The 20,358-nt window shown below is 37.6% G+C and overlaps 1 protein-coding gene across 13 annotated transcripts in view; it reads right to left on the reverse strand.

Annotated features, from left to right (window-relative positions):
* The window catches only part of LOC102966143 (NEDD4 binding protein 2 like 2), a 105,837-nt gene extending 98,449 nt beyond the window's left edge, over positions 1–7,388 (reverse strand). For all 13 annotated transcript variants that reach the window (XR_006221283.1, XR_006221299.1, XR_006221312.1 and 10 more), the window contains exons 1-2: positions 7,207–7,388; positions 4,647–5,905 (exon numbers count right to left, since the gene is read on the reverse strand). Coding sequence is in view for 9 of the 13 variants with exons in the window: in XM_042996726.1 (XP_042852660.1) it covers positions 4,647–5,905 (1,259 nt within the window). In the remaining 4 variants the exon portion in view is untranslated. The remainder of the gene's footprint in view (positions 1–4,646; positions 5,906–7,206) is intronic.
* Positions 7,389–20,358: the final 12,970 nt, after the last annotated feature.

Genomic DNA, 20,358 nt, shown 5'->3' on the forward strand with positions numbered 1-20,358 from the left:
TCCTATAATCCCTTCCCCTTTAGTGTGGGTGGGAGTCAGTGACTACAGCTTCTAACACAATATGGCAAGGTTGATGTAATGTCCCTTCTGAGATTAGATTATAGAAAAAAGTGACTTATGTTTTAGGCTCAAAGCTGGCTCCCCTTCTCTTATCCGAGCTGTGAATGGAGAGCATCCCAAGGAGAAAAGAACCAAGGGAGGTCTCCAGCCTATAGCCAGCAACTAAATGAAGCCTTCAACCCAACAGCTCACAAGGAACTAAGCCTTGTCAACAACCTCAGTAGAGATGTTCCAAGCAGATCCACCCCAACCTTCAGATCAGAACAGAACCCTAGCCAACACTTTAATCAATAGCATTGTTAAAGACCTTGGACCCAGAGGCACCCAGATAACTGCACCCAGACTCCTGTCCTTCAGAAACTGTGAGATGATAAATGTTTGTTGCTTTAACTGTTTTTAATAAGGTAATTTGTTACACAGCCACAGATAACTAGCAGTCTGTGCTTATAATTCTTCACTTAAGTAAGGAACAAGTGAATCCCGTTCCTTAACTGTTTTGGGAACCCTAATGGCCTATTATGAGTTAATTTTCATAATTTATTTTTAAATTTTCTAATAACTATACATTATTTTCTCTAATAATCCATGTGCATTTACGACCAGAAGTGATTTTTCCAAAAAAAATCTGAGTAGAACTGACATTTCATGAATGCTTTATCTCCTTATTTACTGAGTGACCCTGCATACCCTTATCCCCAAACCACTTCACTGGGGCACTTCACTCTCTAAATACTCTTTCAATTAAGAATAGGTATCTACTAGGGGCACCTGGGTAGCTCAGTCGGTTAGGTGTCCGACTTCCGCTCAGGTCATGATCTCACGGTTTGTGAGTTCAAGCCCCGCGTGGGGCTCTGTGCTGACAGCTCGGAGCCTGGAGCCTGCTTCGGATTCTGTGTCTCCTCTCTCTGCCCTGCTCACGCTCCCTCTCTCTCTCTCTCCCTCAAAAATAAACATCAAAAAAAATTTTTTTCTTTAAAAAAAACAGATACCTACATAAGGAAAGGTCAATCTTTTCCTCTGGAATTTAAACTGAGATCTCCTCCAAAAGCAGAGAGGAAGAAAAAAAAAAAAATCTCTTCCCATTTCTCTTTAAACTGCAATTTCTTGGGGCACCTGGGTGGCTCACCTGGTTAAGCTTAAGCGTCGGACTCTTAATTTCATCTCAGGTAATGATCTCACAGTTCCCATAGGACTGAGTCCCGCATTGGGCTCCATGCTGACAGCAGGGAGCCTGCTAGGGATTCATTCTCTTCCTCTCTCCCTCTCCCTCCCTCCCTCCCTCTCTCTCTCTCTCTCTCTCTCTCTCTCTCTCTCTCTGCCATTCCCCCACTCACCCACACTCTCTCTCTCTCAAAATAAATTAAAAAACTAAAAAAAAAAAAAACCCTACAATTCCTTATGGCTGCTGTAACAAATTACCACAAACTTGGTGGCTTAAAACAGCATGTATTATATTATAGTTCTGAAGGTCAAAAGCCTGAATTCAGCTCCACTGTGCTAAAATCAAAATGTGGGTAGGCTGGCATTCCTCCTGGAAACTCCTTAGGAGAATCTGTATCCTCGCCAAATTTTCCAGCTTCTAAAGGCCACCTCCATATGGTCCCTTCCTCCATCTTCAAAACCAGCAGTGTAACATCTTTCTTCCTCTCTGAAAGTCCTTCAGTATTTATCTCTTATCAACTCCCAACATTTTGCTAATATAATAATGAAATTAGTTGCCCATTTCTGAAAATACATTTGCTGTCATTAGTGAAACCAGTAGAGTAGAAGAAATGCATATTACCTAAAATATCTTAGGTTCAACTTTCCTCCCTTGTATGAACAGGGTCTATAGTCCACACCCCTAGGAATGACACCCAAAGCTTGATCCCTAAATGGTCCTGTGTCCAATCCCTGACTCCAGAGGATTCTGTTTGGCTGATGCCAATTACAATGGTAACAAATTCCACATCTAGAAATTGTTGAATTCTGCCTGAAATAAACCTTTAATCAAAGCACCGTAAGTTTTCCTAAAAGGACAAAGAGCTAGCACCTCCACGTACCTACAAAGGGGTATGAACTGTTTTGCACTAGCTTATTCATAAATATTTAAACTCTGTAATTGTGCTAGAACTTAATCTAAAACTTATTTCATTAAAATCTGTTAGCAAAGTTGTGGGTAAACAATTAAGTAAAAAATTTGGTAAAGACAAATACTACATGAGTTCAGAAGGATAACTGAGGGCTGAGATGACAAACCAAAACCTCAAAAGGCAGAGGCATTCAAAAGAACCTTTGAATAAGTACTGACAACAATGAATGGACAGGTATTCTGTCTCCTGCTATAGAGGGCAGGTGCTAATCCAACTATAGAAGGACATGAAGATGGGAGAGGTGGGCAAGGACTAAATGAAGAAGAAGGGGACTTGAATACCTTTCTTTCTTCAAAGCCCATTTTGGGGGCACCTAGGTGGCTCAGTCAGTTAAGCATCTGACTTCAGCTCTGGTCATGATCTTGTGGTTCGGTGCATGAGTTCAAGTCCTGCACTGGGCTCTCTGCTGTCAGCACAGAGCCCGCTTTGGATCCTCTGTCCCCTTTTCTCTCTGCCCCTCTCCCACTCACTCACTCCGTCTCTCTCTCAAAAATAAATAAAAACATTAAAAAAAAAAAAAAGTGGTGACCTAGGGGCTCCTGGGTGTCTCAGTCGGTTAAGTGTCCCATTCAGCTCAGGTCATGATCTCGCAGTTTGTGAGTTCAAACCCCGCATCGGGCTCGGTGCTGACAGCTCAGAGCCCCGAGCCTGTTTCAGATTCTGTGCCTCCCTCTCTCTCTCTGCCCCTCCCCTGCTTGTGCTCTCTCTCTCTCTCTCTCAAAATAAATAAAAACATTAAATTAAAAAAATTAAAAGAAAATAAGTAAATAAACACACATTTATATAAAAAAAAAAAAAAAGGTGGTGACCTAAACAGATACGCTTGCTTCTTTTAAATAAGCTTTTTAAAGTCAGGAGTCAGGTATCGGGCCCTGCATGCAATAGATATTAAAGTGAAGGAGCAGAGAAGAAACACGCTATCATTTATATCTATAGTTTGATCTTGTCCCAGGTTTTGTAACTTCTCCTAAGCCCTTTAACCTGAACCTATTCTCTTAAGCCTCTGCTCCTTCTATGAAATGAAAATAACACAACCAATCTTACAAGATTTTTATATGTGAAAGTACTCTGTAAATTGTAAATCATGACACAAATGGTAGTTACTACTATAACATCCACTCCTATACACCTAATTCCTCAAATATGCATATTATATATAATCACCTCTATCATTTCCAACTATAATTATTCCTCCTTGAAATTCTATCACATACCTTATTCACCTTCGGTTTCAACATACTCCAATGTTATCTCAAATCTCATCTTTCTTTCTTCAATTTATTCTATACCCACGCATAGTCAGGTGACCCTAGCTAGGAGATCCCTTCATACAATTTCCAAATTGCAACTGTTTCTTTCTTCTGGTCTTATATTCTAAATCTAGGAGACTGCCCATGTTCGTGAGACTTCACCCTTAATTTCTGTACTTTCTAAAGAGTTGAAATCTCATCTTCTCTACAAAATCTTCATTAAAATAAAAGGAATAGAAATGCAAAGACCTAAATTTAAATTCATTTACAAAGATCACAGCTTACGATCTAGCTTAAAATAAATGTCTGTACCATAAGTTTAATCTTTAATTTCTCGCTTCTGAAGAAACTTCTATTCAGACTGTTTTGCAAGAAAATACAAAACATTTATATAATGGTTCTTTGGACTTCTTTATCCTCACCACCAAGACATCAAGTTTTCTTTTTCTCCTTACCTAGCATACATCTTGAATCATCCTACAAAAACTGCAAAGAATTTGTATTATTTTTCTTTGTGTTATTTTTCACAACTGCTTTCATTTCACAAATGAAATCAAGTGCATCAATATTCTTTTTTTAAAAATGTAAACAAAAACAAGAATTTGAAACATTTTGTCATGCAATAATATATCACCAGCTGTAACTCCATTTTACTCAGGTACTGCTCACCTCAGACTCCTTAAACGTAAAGAAATCAAAAGGTTCCCTCTGTCAATCAACGGTATGAACACAGCACAGTGCTTAAAACACACCCACACCTTCTTTCCTTGGGTTATCTCATTTACTTCTCACAATTATTTCAGGAAAATAAGTATTACTCATTCTATTAACAAATAGCAAAACTTGTCCAAGTCCATAAAGTTTGAAAAAATGAAATCAAAAGCCTGAGTCCAGCTCTTCTTGAATCTGACTTAAAAAGGGAAGGCTAATACAGTTCTCAAATAGCATTTACTTACATCATGTCATAATTATACAATGGTGTATCTATTTTTAAAACCCTCAGCAGAATCTTTACATGCCAATTCTCCTTTACTCCATCAGGAAACATCCTTTTAAATATTTACACCATCAGATACCATTCTCAAGTGTAACAAATTAAAATTTTTCTGCTAGAAACATGAAAGCATTTGTCATTGATTACAACTATCATCTATGATTTTTAAGTAATGAATTACCAAGTATTTACTTGGTATCCTTTACTCACCGAGACAACGTTGTTTTCCCAGAACCAGGCAACCCTCTTAAAAGAATAAGTAGTTTCTGCAATTTATTTAACTTTTCCTCTTGAAACTGCTGGTTCATAAGCCTGTGTGTTCCATGATGGTTGTCCATAGAAGTATCTTTCCAACATCCTTCACTGGTTTCATAGAAACCATTACTCACATATCCATCTTGCACACTGTAGCCATTTGTAGAGGAAAGATCTCTACTGGTGTTCTCACTACAATCAATATAGTCATTGTTCTGATCAAAAGTCAAACAGTTCCAGTTAACGTGACAACCATTTACATAATACCCATTTTGAAACTGAGAACCATCTTGGGCATGGAAAATATTTGATGGTGGATTTGGTGGAGCATCGAATCTTTGAATATTTAAATGATAGTTAAAACTGGGAAGAGGAGGACCGGGGGGTACTATAAAAGAATGTACTGACTGCCATTCAGGCCTGAAGGAAGTAAACGCATCATCACAAAATGCAGGTATTACTTGTCCATTACAAGGATATCTGCCTGGCTCGTTTCCCACGTGCTGTGGATAACCACAATGTGACTGAAGAACATTACTAATATCTCTTTTCTTTCCTTCTTCAGATTTTAACAGATCATTATCATGGCCCTGATGACAGGCAGTAACTTGTTCCTCAGAGGGTTCAGGTTCTTTCCAACTTCCTTCCAACTCATCTTTTTCATTTTCAAGCTCTTCAATTTCTTTGTAAAACTGGAATAATTCATTGTCAAGCTCTGATTCTTTGGAGTTAAATTTCTGTTTCGTTTCTCGTCCTTTGTCAGCTATACCATTGATAGTGCCTGACTGATTCCTCCCTTCATTACATTTCCTCTTCTCAGGTGGTTTGTAAATGGGTCCTATAAATGCTTTACTTGTGCTATATATCTCATCATCTGTGGATACCAATGGAGGACCTGTATCCTGTAAAATCTGTGCATCAATGGACTCGATAACATCTGGTCTATTATTACCAGGCACCTCATCACGCACAGGTTTCGGCGAGTCTGTAGCTTTGATTTTGTCCTCCTGAGGATAACTATGTCCTCTGACATCAACAACCGTCACAGGAACCCAATCATTCCCAGTTTTCTCTTGGATTCTGTGAAAATCAGCACTACCATGGTGGGAAAAAACATAAGCCTCTTCAGCTGACTTCAGTTTTTTATAGCATGGTTCACTTGTTAGTTCTTCACCATGATCCAAGGATTTTGCTTCAATTTCACCATAAGGCATCTGGGGAACAAATAAATCACATAATTATTAGCTAATATTTTAAAAATCTAAACAAAAGTTTTTCAGAAACACGAAAACAGAAAAGACATTTGAATGTGTGATATACACAATTAATGGTAACATTTTCCCAAAATACAAAACTTACAAAGTTGTCATTTTATAACTACTTACTATTTAAGTATTGTTATAATGATTGGGGGAGGGGGGGCAAGTCTCACTGAAGGTAAGTAAGTTATCTTTTTTTTAAAAAAAAGGTATATCTCACCTTTAATGGAAATGATGCATTTCTGAACTTAAAGAACTTAAGTTTGGAAAATTAAATCAGTAATATATATTTGATGATATACACAATTGTGTACTAAGATGGAGAGTAAATCTGCCAGCCAAACTGACACATTTCCAAAATGGTGTGATAAATGGCATTTTAAACCCTTACTGTTTAAAATCACTACATCTTTGGGAGTAAACGGATCCAGCTCTCAAACCTCAGCGTCTCCTTAGCAATCAAATGTTAGGTTACCTGAAATGCCAGACTTTACAGACCCTATTCCTGTTAGTGTAAAAGTGGTTTCCAACCGGCTGTACTGCATTAATTTAAAAGAAAAATAAATAAACAAACAAACTTCAGTTGCACTAAGAGTGACTCAAACATGTCACATTACGTTTAGGAATCTGGCAACTCCCCAAATCAAAGCGCTGATCTTTTCCACATGCTTGGTCAATCTCAAAGATAAATTCTGCTTCCCCTGAAATTACTTAGGGACCCTCAAAAGTGCGATCCCAAAGCCCGTTTTACATACTTCTTCATTCTGCCCTCTCTCTGGTGTTCCTCTAACAGAGAGGAAAAGGGGCAAAAAAGACGAACTAAACGATACAGGTAGGCCTACAGAGACTGAAGATGATACAACTGCAAAGAACGCCGTCCTTTTGGAAACGGCCCCCCTTCCAAGCGCCTCCGGCCATCATTCCGCTTCTCATTTCCTCATTCGAAATATCATAAAAGTCTCAAAGAACAACAAGCGGTTGCATTAACACGGCGTGGCCTATACACAACCTGAGTCCCATGGCCTCCTGACCTCTAAAGAGGGCAGCCCGGGCAAAAGTGCGTCAGCCGGGGTCTTTGTCCCAATGGAGGCTGCTCGGGTTGTCAGAAATTCAAGGGATCTCCGAGACTCAAAGGTGCACTCCGGACTAATCAAAAGGGTCCAGCCAAGAGCAGACGAGAGCCCCCCCCCCCAAAAAAAAAAGACAAACGTCACCGTCACTACCCCACCCTTACTTAAAATGGGGTGTTTACTCACCTTACACTACAGCTCTGCATTGACTTTTACCTCCCAATAAAATCCTCGTCTAGAAAGACACGAACATCTGAAAAGGTAAAAGCAACCCGCAAACACCGCCCCAAAGCAGAGAGGAACTAAACCCCAAGCCCTCAGCATCTGGACAAGCTGCACCGCCGTACGCAAGATGGCGGCCACCGCGCTGTTGCCCCGGCAGGAATTACGGATTTGCGCTCGGCATTGTGGGAACTGAAGTCCAGCGTTCGCACCGGGCCTGGTAAACTCGGCGCTCGGAGACTTGGTCTCCCAGAATTCATTGCGTGAGAGACACAGTAGCTGTGACAAACGTAAACCCTAACTAGTTCCCAGATCTGGAGCGGGGAAGTGATTTAGACCTGTCAACTTGGGCTGAAAACGGCAGTGACCCTACTCTGGGATTCATCCGTAAAGGAAAAGAGAACGTGAGTGCCTGGCATCCCAGATACATAGGCCGCTCTCAGCGCAATGCTTTTGAGACTTTCTAGGAGACCATCAATCAGGCTTTTCAAAGGGGCCTCAACCTTTGTTACCGCCAAGTAGGGTTGCCGGCATTTCTACGAAAAACCACTCAGTAATTTTAAGTTCACGTTCTTCTATCCATGGAGACAATCACTGCAGCAGAGCCTTAAGTGCGTAAGAGAAAATTATTTAGTATCGTAACTATGTTGTGTTTTGAGAAACAAAGGCCAATTACTGAATTGCCCGTTAAAAATCAATTTGTAACAAGCGCTTAGAACAGCACCTGTTGAAAAGTAAGTGCTGTGTGTCTGTTAAATTAGAAATAATTATTTTTTAAATGAACAATTTGGCAATCCTCAGCCAAGAGCCCTTTCTTTCCGCTACCACCCCACACTCTCTGGGCCCGCTCCCTTCCCTGTATTCTTTCCTGCCACTACAAGTGAAACTGCTAATGTCTTCGTGTTTAAATAAATCTTTCTGTTGTGATAATGTTTTAATTTATAAATATAATAGTTAAAATCATACTCTGGAATATTTGCATTTAATTATTTAACAGCTTTATGATCAAGAGGGCTTATGCTTATGACCAAAGCAATCCATCCCCTTATAAACAATCTTCCTCAAATACAAATTCCTACGTCGACCTTCGATGTTTCCTCGTAATTAGATTCCAGTTATGCATTCTCTGCGAAAACAACCACTTAAGTGAAGTTGTGTCTGTCTCAGGATATTGTGTATGGAGGTTCAGGATGTCTGTCTGTCCACCATAAGTTGACATTAGTCTTTATCACCCTATCAAGGTGTTTTCCAGGGTCTCCACTGTGTATCTTACCACTTGCAACTAATAGGCAGTCTATGAAGAGACACTTTGACATCAAGCAAATATCTTTCTCCGAATCAAACTCTACCTATGATTCAACCTCCACTGAAGATCCTTGCTGCAACTGATCTTTACAATGACGGTTACAAACTGTAGATTTTTTTACCCCTAACTCCTTCAAGCGCTCCACCTTTACTACAGGTGATTCTGCTTTTTATAAAGAAGAGCTCTCCTTGTTTACTATCAGCATGAATTTATGCATTCCTTTTTGTTCAAGAAGTAATAATCCATTGCTGTCTTTTACTTATTTAATTAGCTGGTTAGTTATATTAGATAATTTTTAGGACAGTTCTGGATCCTTAGAAAAACTGAGTATATATAGTACAAAGTTCCCATGTACTGTACCCTCCCAACCACACACACACACACACACACACACACACACACACAGTTTCCACTATTATTAACCTCTTATATTACTATTATACATTGTTATAATTAGTGAATCAATATTGATACATTAACATTAATTACAGTCCATAGTTATTTAGATTTCTTTAGTTGTTACCTAATTCCCTTTCCTTTGCACAATCCCTTCCAAGACACCATATTACATGCAGTTGGCATTTCTCCTTAGGCTCCTCTTGGCCGTGTGTCAGTTTCTCAGACTCTATTTGTTTTTGGTGACCTTGACAATTTTGAGGAAAACTTGTCAGGTATCTTGTAGGATGCCCTTCTGCTGGAATTTATCTGATGTTTTTCTCATGATTAGACTGGGGCATGGGGTTTTGAGGTAAAGTGTCACTTTCATCACATCATAACAGGGGTAATACTACGAACATAATTTATGATCGTGTATGTTAAACTTGATCACTGCCTAAAGCAGCATTTACACATCTCTCCACAGTAAAATTAGTCTTTTTCCCCCTTTCCATACTGTACTCCTTGGAAGTCACTGTGCACAATGCACATTTCTGGTTGTTAACCTCCCTTTCCATTAGTGTATTTACATATTTTATTTGAACTTCTGCATGGGATATTGTTCTCTTCTTCCCCATCCTTATTTATTTTGAAGCTCAAAGCATCAGATTTGGCTAGCTTCACCTGGCTCCCTTTGACCTGCATGTTGAGCACTTCCTTTTGTGGCACAATAATTTTCCAGGCTTGTTTTGTACATTTGTTACTCCTACCCTGGAGTCAACAAATTCTCCAAAGCCTTGTTTTCTTTTGTGTTTTTTTACTGGAAAATGGCATTTAGAAGCTAAGACCTTAGAACTAAGTGTGCTTATTGATACTGGGGTATTACTGCTTTTAGGCCCTCTCAGTAGGCAGAAGTGAGGAAGAAGGGAATAGATACATATATTTTTTTCACTTAAGAAATCATGAATATTGATACTTACAATCCAATCCAATTCCTCAGTATTCCTTGTTGCCTTCCCCATTTCATATTTGTGTCTGCCTTTGTTAACAGGGAGAAACTTGTTTTCAAACAGCAACAACACATTTACTTATTACCCTCATCCTATATTGCACATAAAATAGTTTAAGAATTGTTACATTCAGGGGCACCTGGGTGGCTCAGTCAGTGGAGTGTCTGACTTTGGCTCAGGTCATGATCTCACAGCTCATGGGTTCGAGCCCCACATCAGGCTCTGTGCAGACAGCTCAGAGCCTGGAGTCTGTTTCCAATTCTGTGTCTCCCTCTCTCTCTGCCCTTCCCCTGCTCGTGCTCTGTCTGTCTCTCTCAAAAATAAATAAACATTAAAAAAATTTTTTAAAGAATTGTTACATTCATATGATTACAAAAGCAAACCTACTAAATGGGGTTCAAGCCTTGTTTGTAGTTCTACCCTAGATTGAGGGTTGAAAGTAAAAATACTACGTGCAAAAATAATTTGGATTAGTTCTCTGACCTTATGCAATCCTACTTCAGTGGGTAGTCATTTGAAATACACTTGAATTCACTTGCTTCTGTTTCTAGTTTTAGTTTGTTTTTCCTTCCATTATTGATCATTTCATTTTACTTTTAGAATATGTAGCATAATATGCTTCCAAAAATCTAACATACAAAACAGTGTAATCAGAGAAATCTCACTCTCTTGTCTTGAACTCTTCTTGCTACTACCCTTTATATATATACAGTTTTATTGTTTTTTGATATATCCTTCCTGTGTTTGTTTTTGTAAAAATAAGTGGATAAATGTGTGTTTTCTTTCTTACTCCAAAGTGAGCATACCATATATGCTGTTTTGCATTTTGCTTTTTTTCAGTTAATAATATCTTCTGGAGATCACTTTGCATCAATTTATAGAGATCATCTTCATTCCTTTTTTTTTTTTTTTTTTTTTTTTTTTTTTTACAGCTGCAATACTCCATTGTGTAATTATACTACAGTTATTCACTTAAAATCTGATGCTTGGATATTTAGGTAGTATCCAACATTTTGTAACCACAAATAATGCTGCAATACTAACCCTGTGTTTTTATATTTTAAGAGGACTATCTTTATTTATTTTTTTTAATGTTTATTTGTTTTTGAGAGAGAGACAGACAGAACATGAGTGGGGGAGGCACAGAGAGAGAGGGAGACACAGAATCCAAAGCAGGCTCCAGGCTCGGAGCTGTCAGCACAGAGCCCAATATGGGGCTCAAACTCATAAACTGTGAGATCGTGACCTGAGTTGAAGTCAGATGCTTAACTAACTGAGCCACCCAGGAAGACTATCTTTAGAGTAAGTTCCCAAAAGTGGGATTGCTGGATCAGAAGCTAATTCCATATGTACTGCATATTGGCAAATTTTCTTCCATAGAGATTATATCATTTTGCATGCCCACCAGCAATTTATGAAAATGCCAATTTACCTGAACTTTTGCCAACATAATGAGTGAGAAATTGTATGTCAGTATAGTTTTAATTTACATTTACATTACTTATTGTAAGTTAGGGAGATTTTTATGTCTTTTCTGTGGATTGTTTACCTTTGGCACATGTTTTATTTGATTGTTTTAGTCTTTTTAAACTCAATTTAAAATAATTAGGGATATTGGCCCTTTATATGGCATATTTCTTGCAACAGTTTCTTTGAATTTATGTGTCTATTCGTATGTGCTTTGGGTTTTTTCCCCCCCTCATGTAAAAATTTTTATGTTTTTGGTAAAACTCATTACTTTATTGCATCTGGACTTTAAGTCATCACCAGAGAGCCTTTACAAACATGCAGGGTAATAGGAATTGTTTTATGCCTTCTGCTAGATCTCCAATCCACTTGGAGTTTATACTTACATATGGGATAGGAAATGAGTTTCTAATTTTCCCAAACATGATTTATTAAACAGTCCATCTTTGCCTCAGCAGCTTGAGATACCACTTTTATCATATATTAAATGTCCGCATAAGCCTGAATTTTCTATTTTATTCAATTAGTCTTTCTGTCTACTCATGTACTAGTACTACACTTTTAATTGTATCGTGTAGGGCTTATCCACCCCACTCCCCAATACCTCTTACTTTTTAGAAATTTCCTAGCTATTCTGAAATAGTTCTGAGAAAAAGGTCTTTGGCACTTTTTAAGTTGGGATTGTACTCTATTCATAAATCAGCTTAAAGAAGAACTGATATATGAGTAATATTGACACATCCTGAGAATAGAAAGATATTTGATATTTGAACAAATAGAAAGATATTTGTTCAAGTCAATTTTTGTGTCAGAATATTTATAGTTTCCTTCACATAGGTTTTGAACATTTTATTAGGTTTATTCCCAAGTATTTTATCTTTTTAGTTACTATTGTAAATGATACATTCTTTTTTTCTTTCATGAGATTGCCTAACTGGTTGTGTAAGTTAAGGCTGTTATTTTTCATATTAACTTCATATCTTCCTACCTTACTGAATTATTTTGTTTGTTTGAGGTAGTTTAGTATTGATTCCTAGGGCTTAACAGGTATGATAAGATGTCGTCTGTAAACAGAGATAGTTCTTTTCTTCTTGTTGTTCAATTATATCTCTGGGGCATCTGAGTGGCTCAGTCAGTTAAGCGTCTGACTTCTGCTCAGGTCATGATCTCACGGTTAGTGAGTTCGAGCCCTGCGTCAAGCTCTGTGCTGACAGCTCAGAGCCTGGAGTCTACTTTGGATTCTGTGTCTCCCTCTCTCTCTGCCTCTCACCTGCTCCCGCTGTCTCTCTCTCTTTCTCTCAAAAATAAATATTAAAAAATTTTAATTATTATATCTCTAATTGATTTCTCTTGTCTAATTATATTGGCTCATACTTCTAGCACAATATAGTAATGGAGATAGTGATCATCTTTGCTTTGTTCCTGACTTAAGTGTAAACATCTTTAGTGTTTCTTCATTAAATTATAGAAAGTATTTAGAAAATATCCATCCATTTCTATTTTCTCAGGAGTTTTAGGAATGAGTGTTGAATTTAGATAGTGTTTTTCAGCAACTAGACATACTCATATGGTGAATTAAATTAATATTTCCTAATACTAAACTATACTTTCATACTTGATATAAGTCCTACTTGGTCACAATACACTGTTTTGTTAATGTAGTACTAGAAATTATTCACTATATTTTCTCTAGGATTTTTGCACTGGTATTTTTAAGGGATGTGGGTTTGCAATTTTTGGGGTCTTTTCATAATCAGGTTTAGGTATCAGAGACTAGTCACTGATGGAAAAATTAGAAACAAAATAGTTGGGATGCCTGGCTGGCTCAGTCAGTAGAGCATTCAACTCTTGATCTCAGGGTCATGAGTTTGAGTTCCACATTGGGTGTGGAATCTATTTAAAAAAAAAAAAATAGTTAAGAGTTCCACTGGGAAAGTCCCCTTTGATCTTCTTTCTCTGAACATCCTTTAATAAGCTTTATTTTTTCTTGTCTTCACATTCTTTGTTCTTGTGGGCCTTCAACTTTCTTTCTAATATTCTTATGAATAAGGACTACCCGTGGTATGCACCATCTTTGAATTTTTGTATATAGCAATAAAAAACATCTTACCCACTAGAATGCTTCCTATGGTATACATTGGCTTAGGGCCCTCTTGTTTTCTTCCTCCTTTAAGTAATTCTTGTTTGCAAAATGAGAGTTTACTTTGGAGCCTTTTTTTTTTTTTTTTTTTTTTTTTTTTTTTTTGGTCACATATATAGTGCTTATTGTGTTTAGCCTTTCCATCCCTGGCTGTTACAAACTCAGAATTGACAGCATCATTTTTTCCTGGTTTCTCATCACATTCTTTAAAATTTTTAATTTTTTTTTTTAACGTTTTTATTTTTATTTTTGAGACAGAGAGAGACAGAGCATGAACGGGGGAGGGTCACAGAGAGAGGGAGACACAGAATCTGAAACAGGCTCCAGTCTCTGAGCTGTCAGCACAGAGCCCGACGTGGGGCTTGAACTCACTGACCGCGAGATCATGACCTGAACCGAAGTCGGAAGCTTAACCGACCGAGCCACCCAGGCGCCCCAAGTTTCTCATCACATTCCGGTGATATCTGCAGTGGTTCCCTTGGTTGTACCTTTATAATTTTAGGCCCATGACTTAAGTCCATATCATTTCTTCCAGTCTCTGTTCCATCCTGATAGATCTTAAGAATGGACCGTGCCAGTTTGGCCATTCACAATTACTAAGCTCTTTTTCTGCCATAAGCAGCCACCAATATCTAGAGATAGAGGAGGTTGTATGGCTCCTTGCCACAACTTTTCAGGTTGTAAAGAAAGCAAATCCCAGACTAAATTCTGCTACATGTACACACATTTATTAGCAAACGGCTACAAAACAAAGTAACAGCAATTATAAATCTGGTTTGCAAGCTCAGTGAAGTCCTAACTTTGTCCTAAATGTGTTAACCACAATTTGCATGGAGGTTTCATTGAAACCAACAGCAACAGAGAAAAATTCAGTTACTTTATACATGGCAGGCAATAGGAATCCTCCAAATTGGTGGCTGAACACAAACTTTTTCAAAATAAAACTTCATTCCACTCCAAAACATACCCTGTTAGTGCAAGGGTGATGATTGTTTCTATATTCCAACACACCTATCTTTCTATGTATCTACACATGTATCTTGAACATCACTAATTTTATCAACAAACATCTGTTTCTAACATCAGATAGGCATTGGTCAGAGGTGACTAGAGCTAAAGTGGATGTAGTAGTCATCTCTGGAACATGGTCTTAAATGGGAGCTAACCATCCCTGCAATATATATTTCTGATTAGGGTACAGACCACCCTTAGGGTATAGATTTCAGCTAACACACACACTTTGATATATTGTCTATACTAAAGTACTCACAAATAAACTCCAGGCAACTTATAACAAAATATAAGCCAAGCCTCAGTTCGTTTGGCCTGCCTGTCTGACTTGTATTGCCCTGCTCCCAAAATGACACTAGAAGACATTTTGTAAATAAGAAAATGGGGGCGCCTGGGTGACTCCGTTGAGCGTCTGACTTCAGCTCAGGTCATGATCTCATGGTTCGTGAGTTTGAGCCTGGGTCAGGCTCTGTGCTGACAGCTCAGAGCCTGGAGCCTGTTTCAGATTCTGTGTCCCCCTTTCTCTCTGACCCTCCCCTACTTGTACTCCGTCTCTGCCTCTCTCTCAAAAATAAACATTGAAAAAAAGAAACAAAACAATACATTTATTTAACTTATTGTGTTCAATGCACTTGTCCCTGAAAGTGACAGTGTGAGTAATCCTAAACAGAGAAGCAAGGGAGAGCATTTTTCCTTAGCAGTGGTTACAGCAAGGAAGGTGGTAACAATACAGGTGTAATGAGGCTGCCGCAGGGGGCCAGCTAGCTTCCCAAGTTGGTCCAGGCCTTGGAATACCCACCATTAGATCTTCTAACAAGTATGTTCTCTGGTGATGGGCATAATTACCCCCACTCATCTTTCAGTCTGTATTCACAGAAAGCCAAACTTTACAATTGATATAGCATACCAGACTTCACACAAATAAAATGATGCAAAGAAATGGAAGAAGAAATAAGCAATTCTTTTCAATGAACCCTGAGAAAGCTCTTCTTAAAGCCATCTTTCTACTAAGCCACATAAATTTTTATCCTATTCATAAAGAAAATCTGCATTTGATAATTTTTGTATCTAGGGGCGCCCGGGTGGCTTAATTGGTTAAGCGTCCCACTACGGCTCAGATCATGATCTAACAGTTCGTGAGTTCAAGCCCCACATGGGGCTCCACACTGACAGTGTGGAGCCTGCTTTGGATTCTCCCTCTCTCCCTCTCTGCCTGCCCCCCTCCATGCTCTCGATTCCTCTCTCTCTCAAATATAGAAATAAACTGAAAAAAAAAGATAATTTCTGTATCTAGAACAGGAAACTTCATGGGATTGGGTAAAAAAACTTACGTAATAAAATATATCATACTTTTATTTCATGGAATGTAATTAATTCCCACAAATGTTTATGGATCTGGACATGAAGCCTTTATGTTTCTAATCAGGAGTTGCAGAAATAACTTCTTTCTTGGCTGTGTAGTACCAAGGTCATTGGAAAGTATACCTTGTAGGCAGTTTTCCAGACAACTAGTCAATATATTTGCTTTTTTTTTTTTTAATATACAGCTTCAGTAAAACCATGACTTTCATGGTTTCACTAGTTTTCCATCAGTGATGTGATATATTGATTTTTCCATTATAAATATTTGTAGTTACCATGCAGTAAAATTTATTTTTAAAAAATAATGACATTTCATTACGTAAAGATGATATTTATTATTTTTAGAACCTAGAAATGCAGAAGCTGAATTTATTTTTAACTCGATCATTGTTTAAGACTGCTGAGAGGAGAGTGATTGGGGGATGGTTTATTAAAGTTTTTCCTATTAAAGATTTTTCCCTCTATTTTATTAAAGTGATGCATTGTTATCACAGAAAATGCAGAAATACAAAAAGGATAAAGAAGTTATATTATTTGGTGTTAGCCATAAGTACCAATTCTGACCAAATTAATCAGAAGGAAATTTAGGGGAAAGATATCAAAGATGTCAGAGAACCCAGGATCAGCTGGGGACCCAGCATGGAAATAGATGAATGGATGCAAGGGTTTTTAGGAATAGCTCACTAGGAGAACCATGGCAGCAGGAAGTATATCTGCAGAAAAGTCTTGCCAGCACTGCGGTGAACATTGCTTGCCATGAATTTTTGACCATCATACTCTTTTGACATTAGTTCAAAATTCAGAATCTCAGGAGAAACATATGATTATCCAAATCCTAGGTCATGTGCCCATACACTGACTGTACCAGAAGAGAGAAAATGGAAGTCTGGCCCCTTCAACTCTCCTTGCAGCTCTTCCTGCCTCCAAGACCATGTACAATGTGGTATTATCTGCTAGGTTGCTGGCTATCCTATTAGGAAGTCTGGGATTGGATACTACACAGCCAAAAAAAATGACAAAAATCAGCTAAGAAAACATTTTGGTATCTTTTCCTTTAGGCTTTTTAAATGCATTTGTCTTCCTTTTACGTAACTTGGATCACAGAATCAGAATACAATTTTTAAAAATCCTACTTCTTTTAATTACCAACATAGCATGAGCACATTTTCCTATTACTAAAATGTTTACAGTCATTGATAATCGTCAAATAATTATCCATAACACATACAATAGTGTACTTAAATATTTTCCTACTGTTGGAAATTGAGATTGTTTCTAAGGGTAAAATATTCTATAATACAAGACAGGGACAGCACACCTGGCTCCTGTAAGGGTCTAAACTTGCCCCACGAGTATTCCCATATCCAAGGAGCATGATGTTAAATGGCAAATAAAAGCCACCAAGATAGGAAAAAAGTTTTGTATCTTTGGACCTTTAACGGTACCTTTTTGCTGTATTTTGAACAAGAGATCTGCATTTTCATTTTACACTGGGACCTACAAATTATTAGCCAGTCCTGACTGAATTCCAAATAGTTTGACCCAAATTGGAGCCAAACCTTCCAGATTTCTCTCACTCCTTCCACATCCCCAAACATGCAATTTATTCATCAGCATTCATCCTCCAGTCTATGCTAAAATTGTTACCTCCTCATAAAGACTGTTATACTATGTTTCTTTGTTATTCTCTATCACAGCATGTCCTTTAGTGTTTTTATTGCACAAATTACAATATGTAATTATTTATTTGCTTACTTGTTCATTGTCTGTCTCCCCTAATGAAATGTAATCCCCATGAGGAAAATGGCTTGGTCTGTCTTGTTCACTGCTTCATCTCTAGCAACTGGCACATTGCCTGGAACATAACAGATGCTCAACAAATATTTGTTGAATGAGTGAAACATGGGACATTATCTCATCAGTTACCAAGGAAGTTGACAGGAAGACTAAAAAATGATTTGGGATGTCACAAGAAATACTACACCTTTTTAAAAAGGCCAAATGACCAGAGAATTGAAAGAAGATAGACTTGATTATGTGAAACAGTGAGCAAGTCAAATCAGGAAATATTTATAAAAGGTCTGCTCTGTTCAAATCATGAGGTCACATGGTATTTCACTCTGGGGTCTTATAATCTAGTCAGGAAGAAGGAAAATTAACATAAAAATAGGAAATAGAAATACAGTGTAGTAGAGCAACATTTTTTTAAAAGTAAACTCTATATTCAATGTGGAGGTTGAACTCATGACCTTGAGTTGCATGCCCTACTGACTGAGCCAGGCACCCCATGGAACAACATCTTTAAATTAATGAAAGAAAAAATGGTAAATTAGAATTCTGTACCTAGTGAAACTATATTTCAAAAACAAAGGTAAAATACTTTTCCAGTTATATAAATACTGAACAAATTTATCACTGATGGTGCTGAAACAATTGGATATCCATATTTTTTTAAAAAGGGTAAAATAATTAAGATTTTCAAAAGGGTAAAAGAACTAAGATCTATGATTCCCATCATATACAAAAATAGCACAAAATGTATTATAAGCCTTTAAAAAAATCTCCAAAATATAAAACTTCTCAAAAAAAAAAACATTATTTTTTACTTTAGTTTAGCCAGATTTCTTAGATTCCACATCAAAACCATGGTCCATAAGAGAAAACAACAGAAATTATTGACGAACAGTAATTGTCATCGAAATTAAGAACTTGTATTCTTTGAAAGGTACTATTAACAGAATAAAAAGATAAGTCATAGACTGGCACAAAATGTTCACAAACCACATATCTGATAGGGGATGTGTGTCCAGAATATAAAGGACTGTCTAGGTGCGCCTGGGTGGCTCACTCAGTTGGGTGACCGACTTTTGATTTCAGCTCAGGTCTTAATCTGACAGTTCATGGGATTGAGCCCCACATCAGGCTCCTCACTGACAGTGTGGCAGGCACCTGCTTGGGATTCTCTCTCTCCCTCTCTCTGCCCCTTGCATGCTTGCATGCTCTTGCTCTCTCTCTCTCTCTCAAAATAAATAAATAAATATTTAAAAAAGAACTCTCTAAAACCCAAAATAATAAAACCTAATTTTTTAAATGGGAAAAATTTGAGTAAACATTTTACCAAAAAGTATAAAGGGATGGCAATTAAGCACACAAAAAGATGCTCAACATCATCAGTCATAAGAAAAGTGAAAATTAAAGCAATTATACACACATACACACACACACACACACACACACACACACACACACACTTGTTAAAAATGTCCAAAATTTAAGATCGACCATAACAATATTGGCAAGGCATACAGTATATGGAATTCTCATACATTGCTGGTGGATACAAAATGGCACAACCACTTGGAAAACAGTTTGGTAGTTCCTTCGAAGTTAAATATCCACCATCATATGATCCAACCGTCCCAATCTTAGGTATTTATCCAGGAGAAATGAAAAAATGTTTGTAACAACCCTATCTGTAATAGCCCCAAATTGGAAACAATGTATATTGGAAAATACCCATCAACAAGTTGATAGATAAGTAAATTAACATGCCATACAATGGAAGAATATTCAGCACACACACACACAAAAGACTATTGATACATATAAAACATGGATGACTCTCAAAATAATATTAAGTGAAAGAAGCCAGGCAAAAAAGAGTACATACAGTACAGTATGGTTCCCTTCATCTAGAGTTCTAGAAAATATAAATTGATATATAGTGGCAAAAAGCAAATCAACACTTGCCTAGGAATGATGGGAGGGTGAGATGGGTTAGGAATTGGAGGGTAGTAGGGAAGGACTGAAAAGGGGCCCAAATACCTTTGGGAGTAGTGGATACATTCTTTATCCTGCTTGTGTTGTTAGTTTCATGGATGAGGATGTCAAAACACAAATTGCACACTTCATATATGAGCATTTTATTGCATAGTTTTTTAACTGTATTCAATCAATCTTGTTCGCATTATGTCTTCCAAAAAATTTCTCAAAATGTCTGGTTAGTTGTGGCATCCTCTTGGCTTCCATTTTAAACTAGAAACATTTTAGGGGTGCCTAGATGACTCAGTTGGCTAAGCATCCGATTCTTGATTTTGGCTCAGGTCATGATCTCACAGTTTGTGAGTTTGAACTCCACATCAGGCTCAGTGCTGACCGTGCAGTGCCTGCTTGAGATTCTCTCTCTCCCAATCTCTCTGCCTCTCCCTCTCTCTCTCTCCCTCTCTCCCAAAATAAATTAATAAACATTTAAAAAATTAAACTAGAAACACTTTAGACCAGCTACACTCTGGTTTTTATATTCAACTAAGCCATAGATATTCCAACACAGGATACTCTACAGAAACTAAAATCTTTACCAAATGATTAAAAGATAAAGGTTAAACAATTAGAAACCCATTTATAAACATAAGCTTGTATATAATTTAAACTTTAAAAGTGTTGGG

Source organism: Panthera tigris, chromosome A1, assembly GCF_018350195.1.
Source record: "Panthera tigris isolate Pti1 chromosome A1, P.tigris_Pti1_mat1.1, whole genome shotgun sequence".
Taxonomy (NCBI): domain Eukaryota; kingdom Metazoa; phylum Chordata; class Mammalia; order Carnivora; family Felidae; genus Panthera; species Panthera tigris.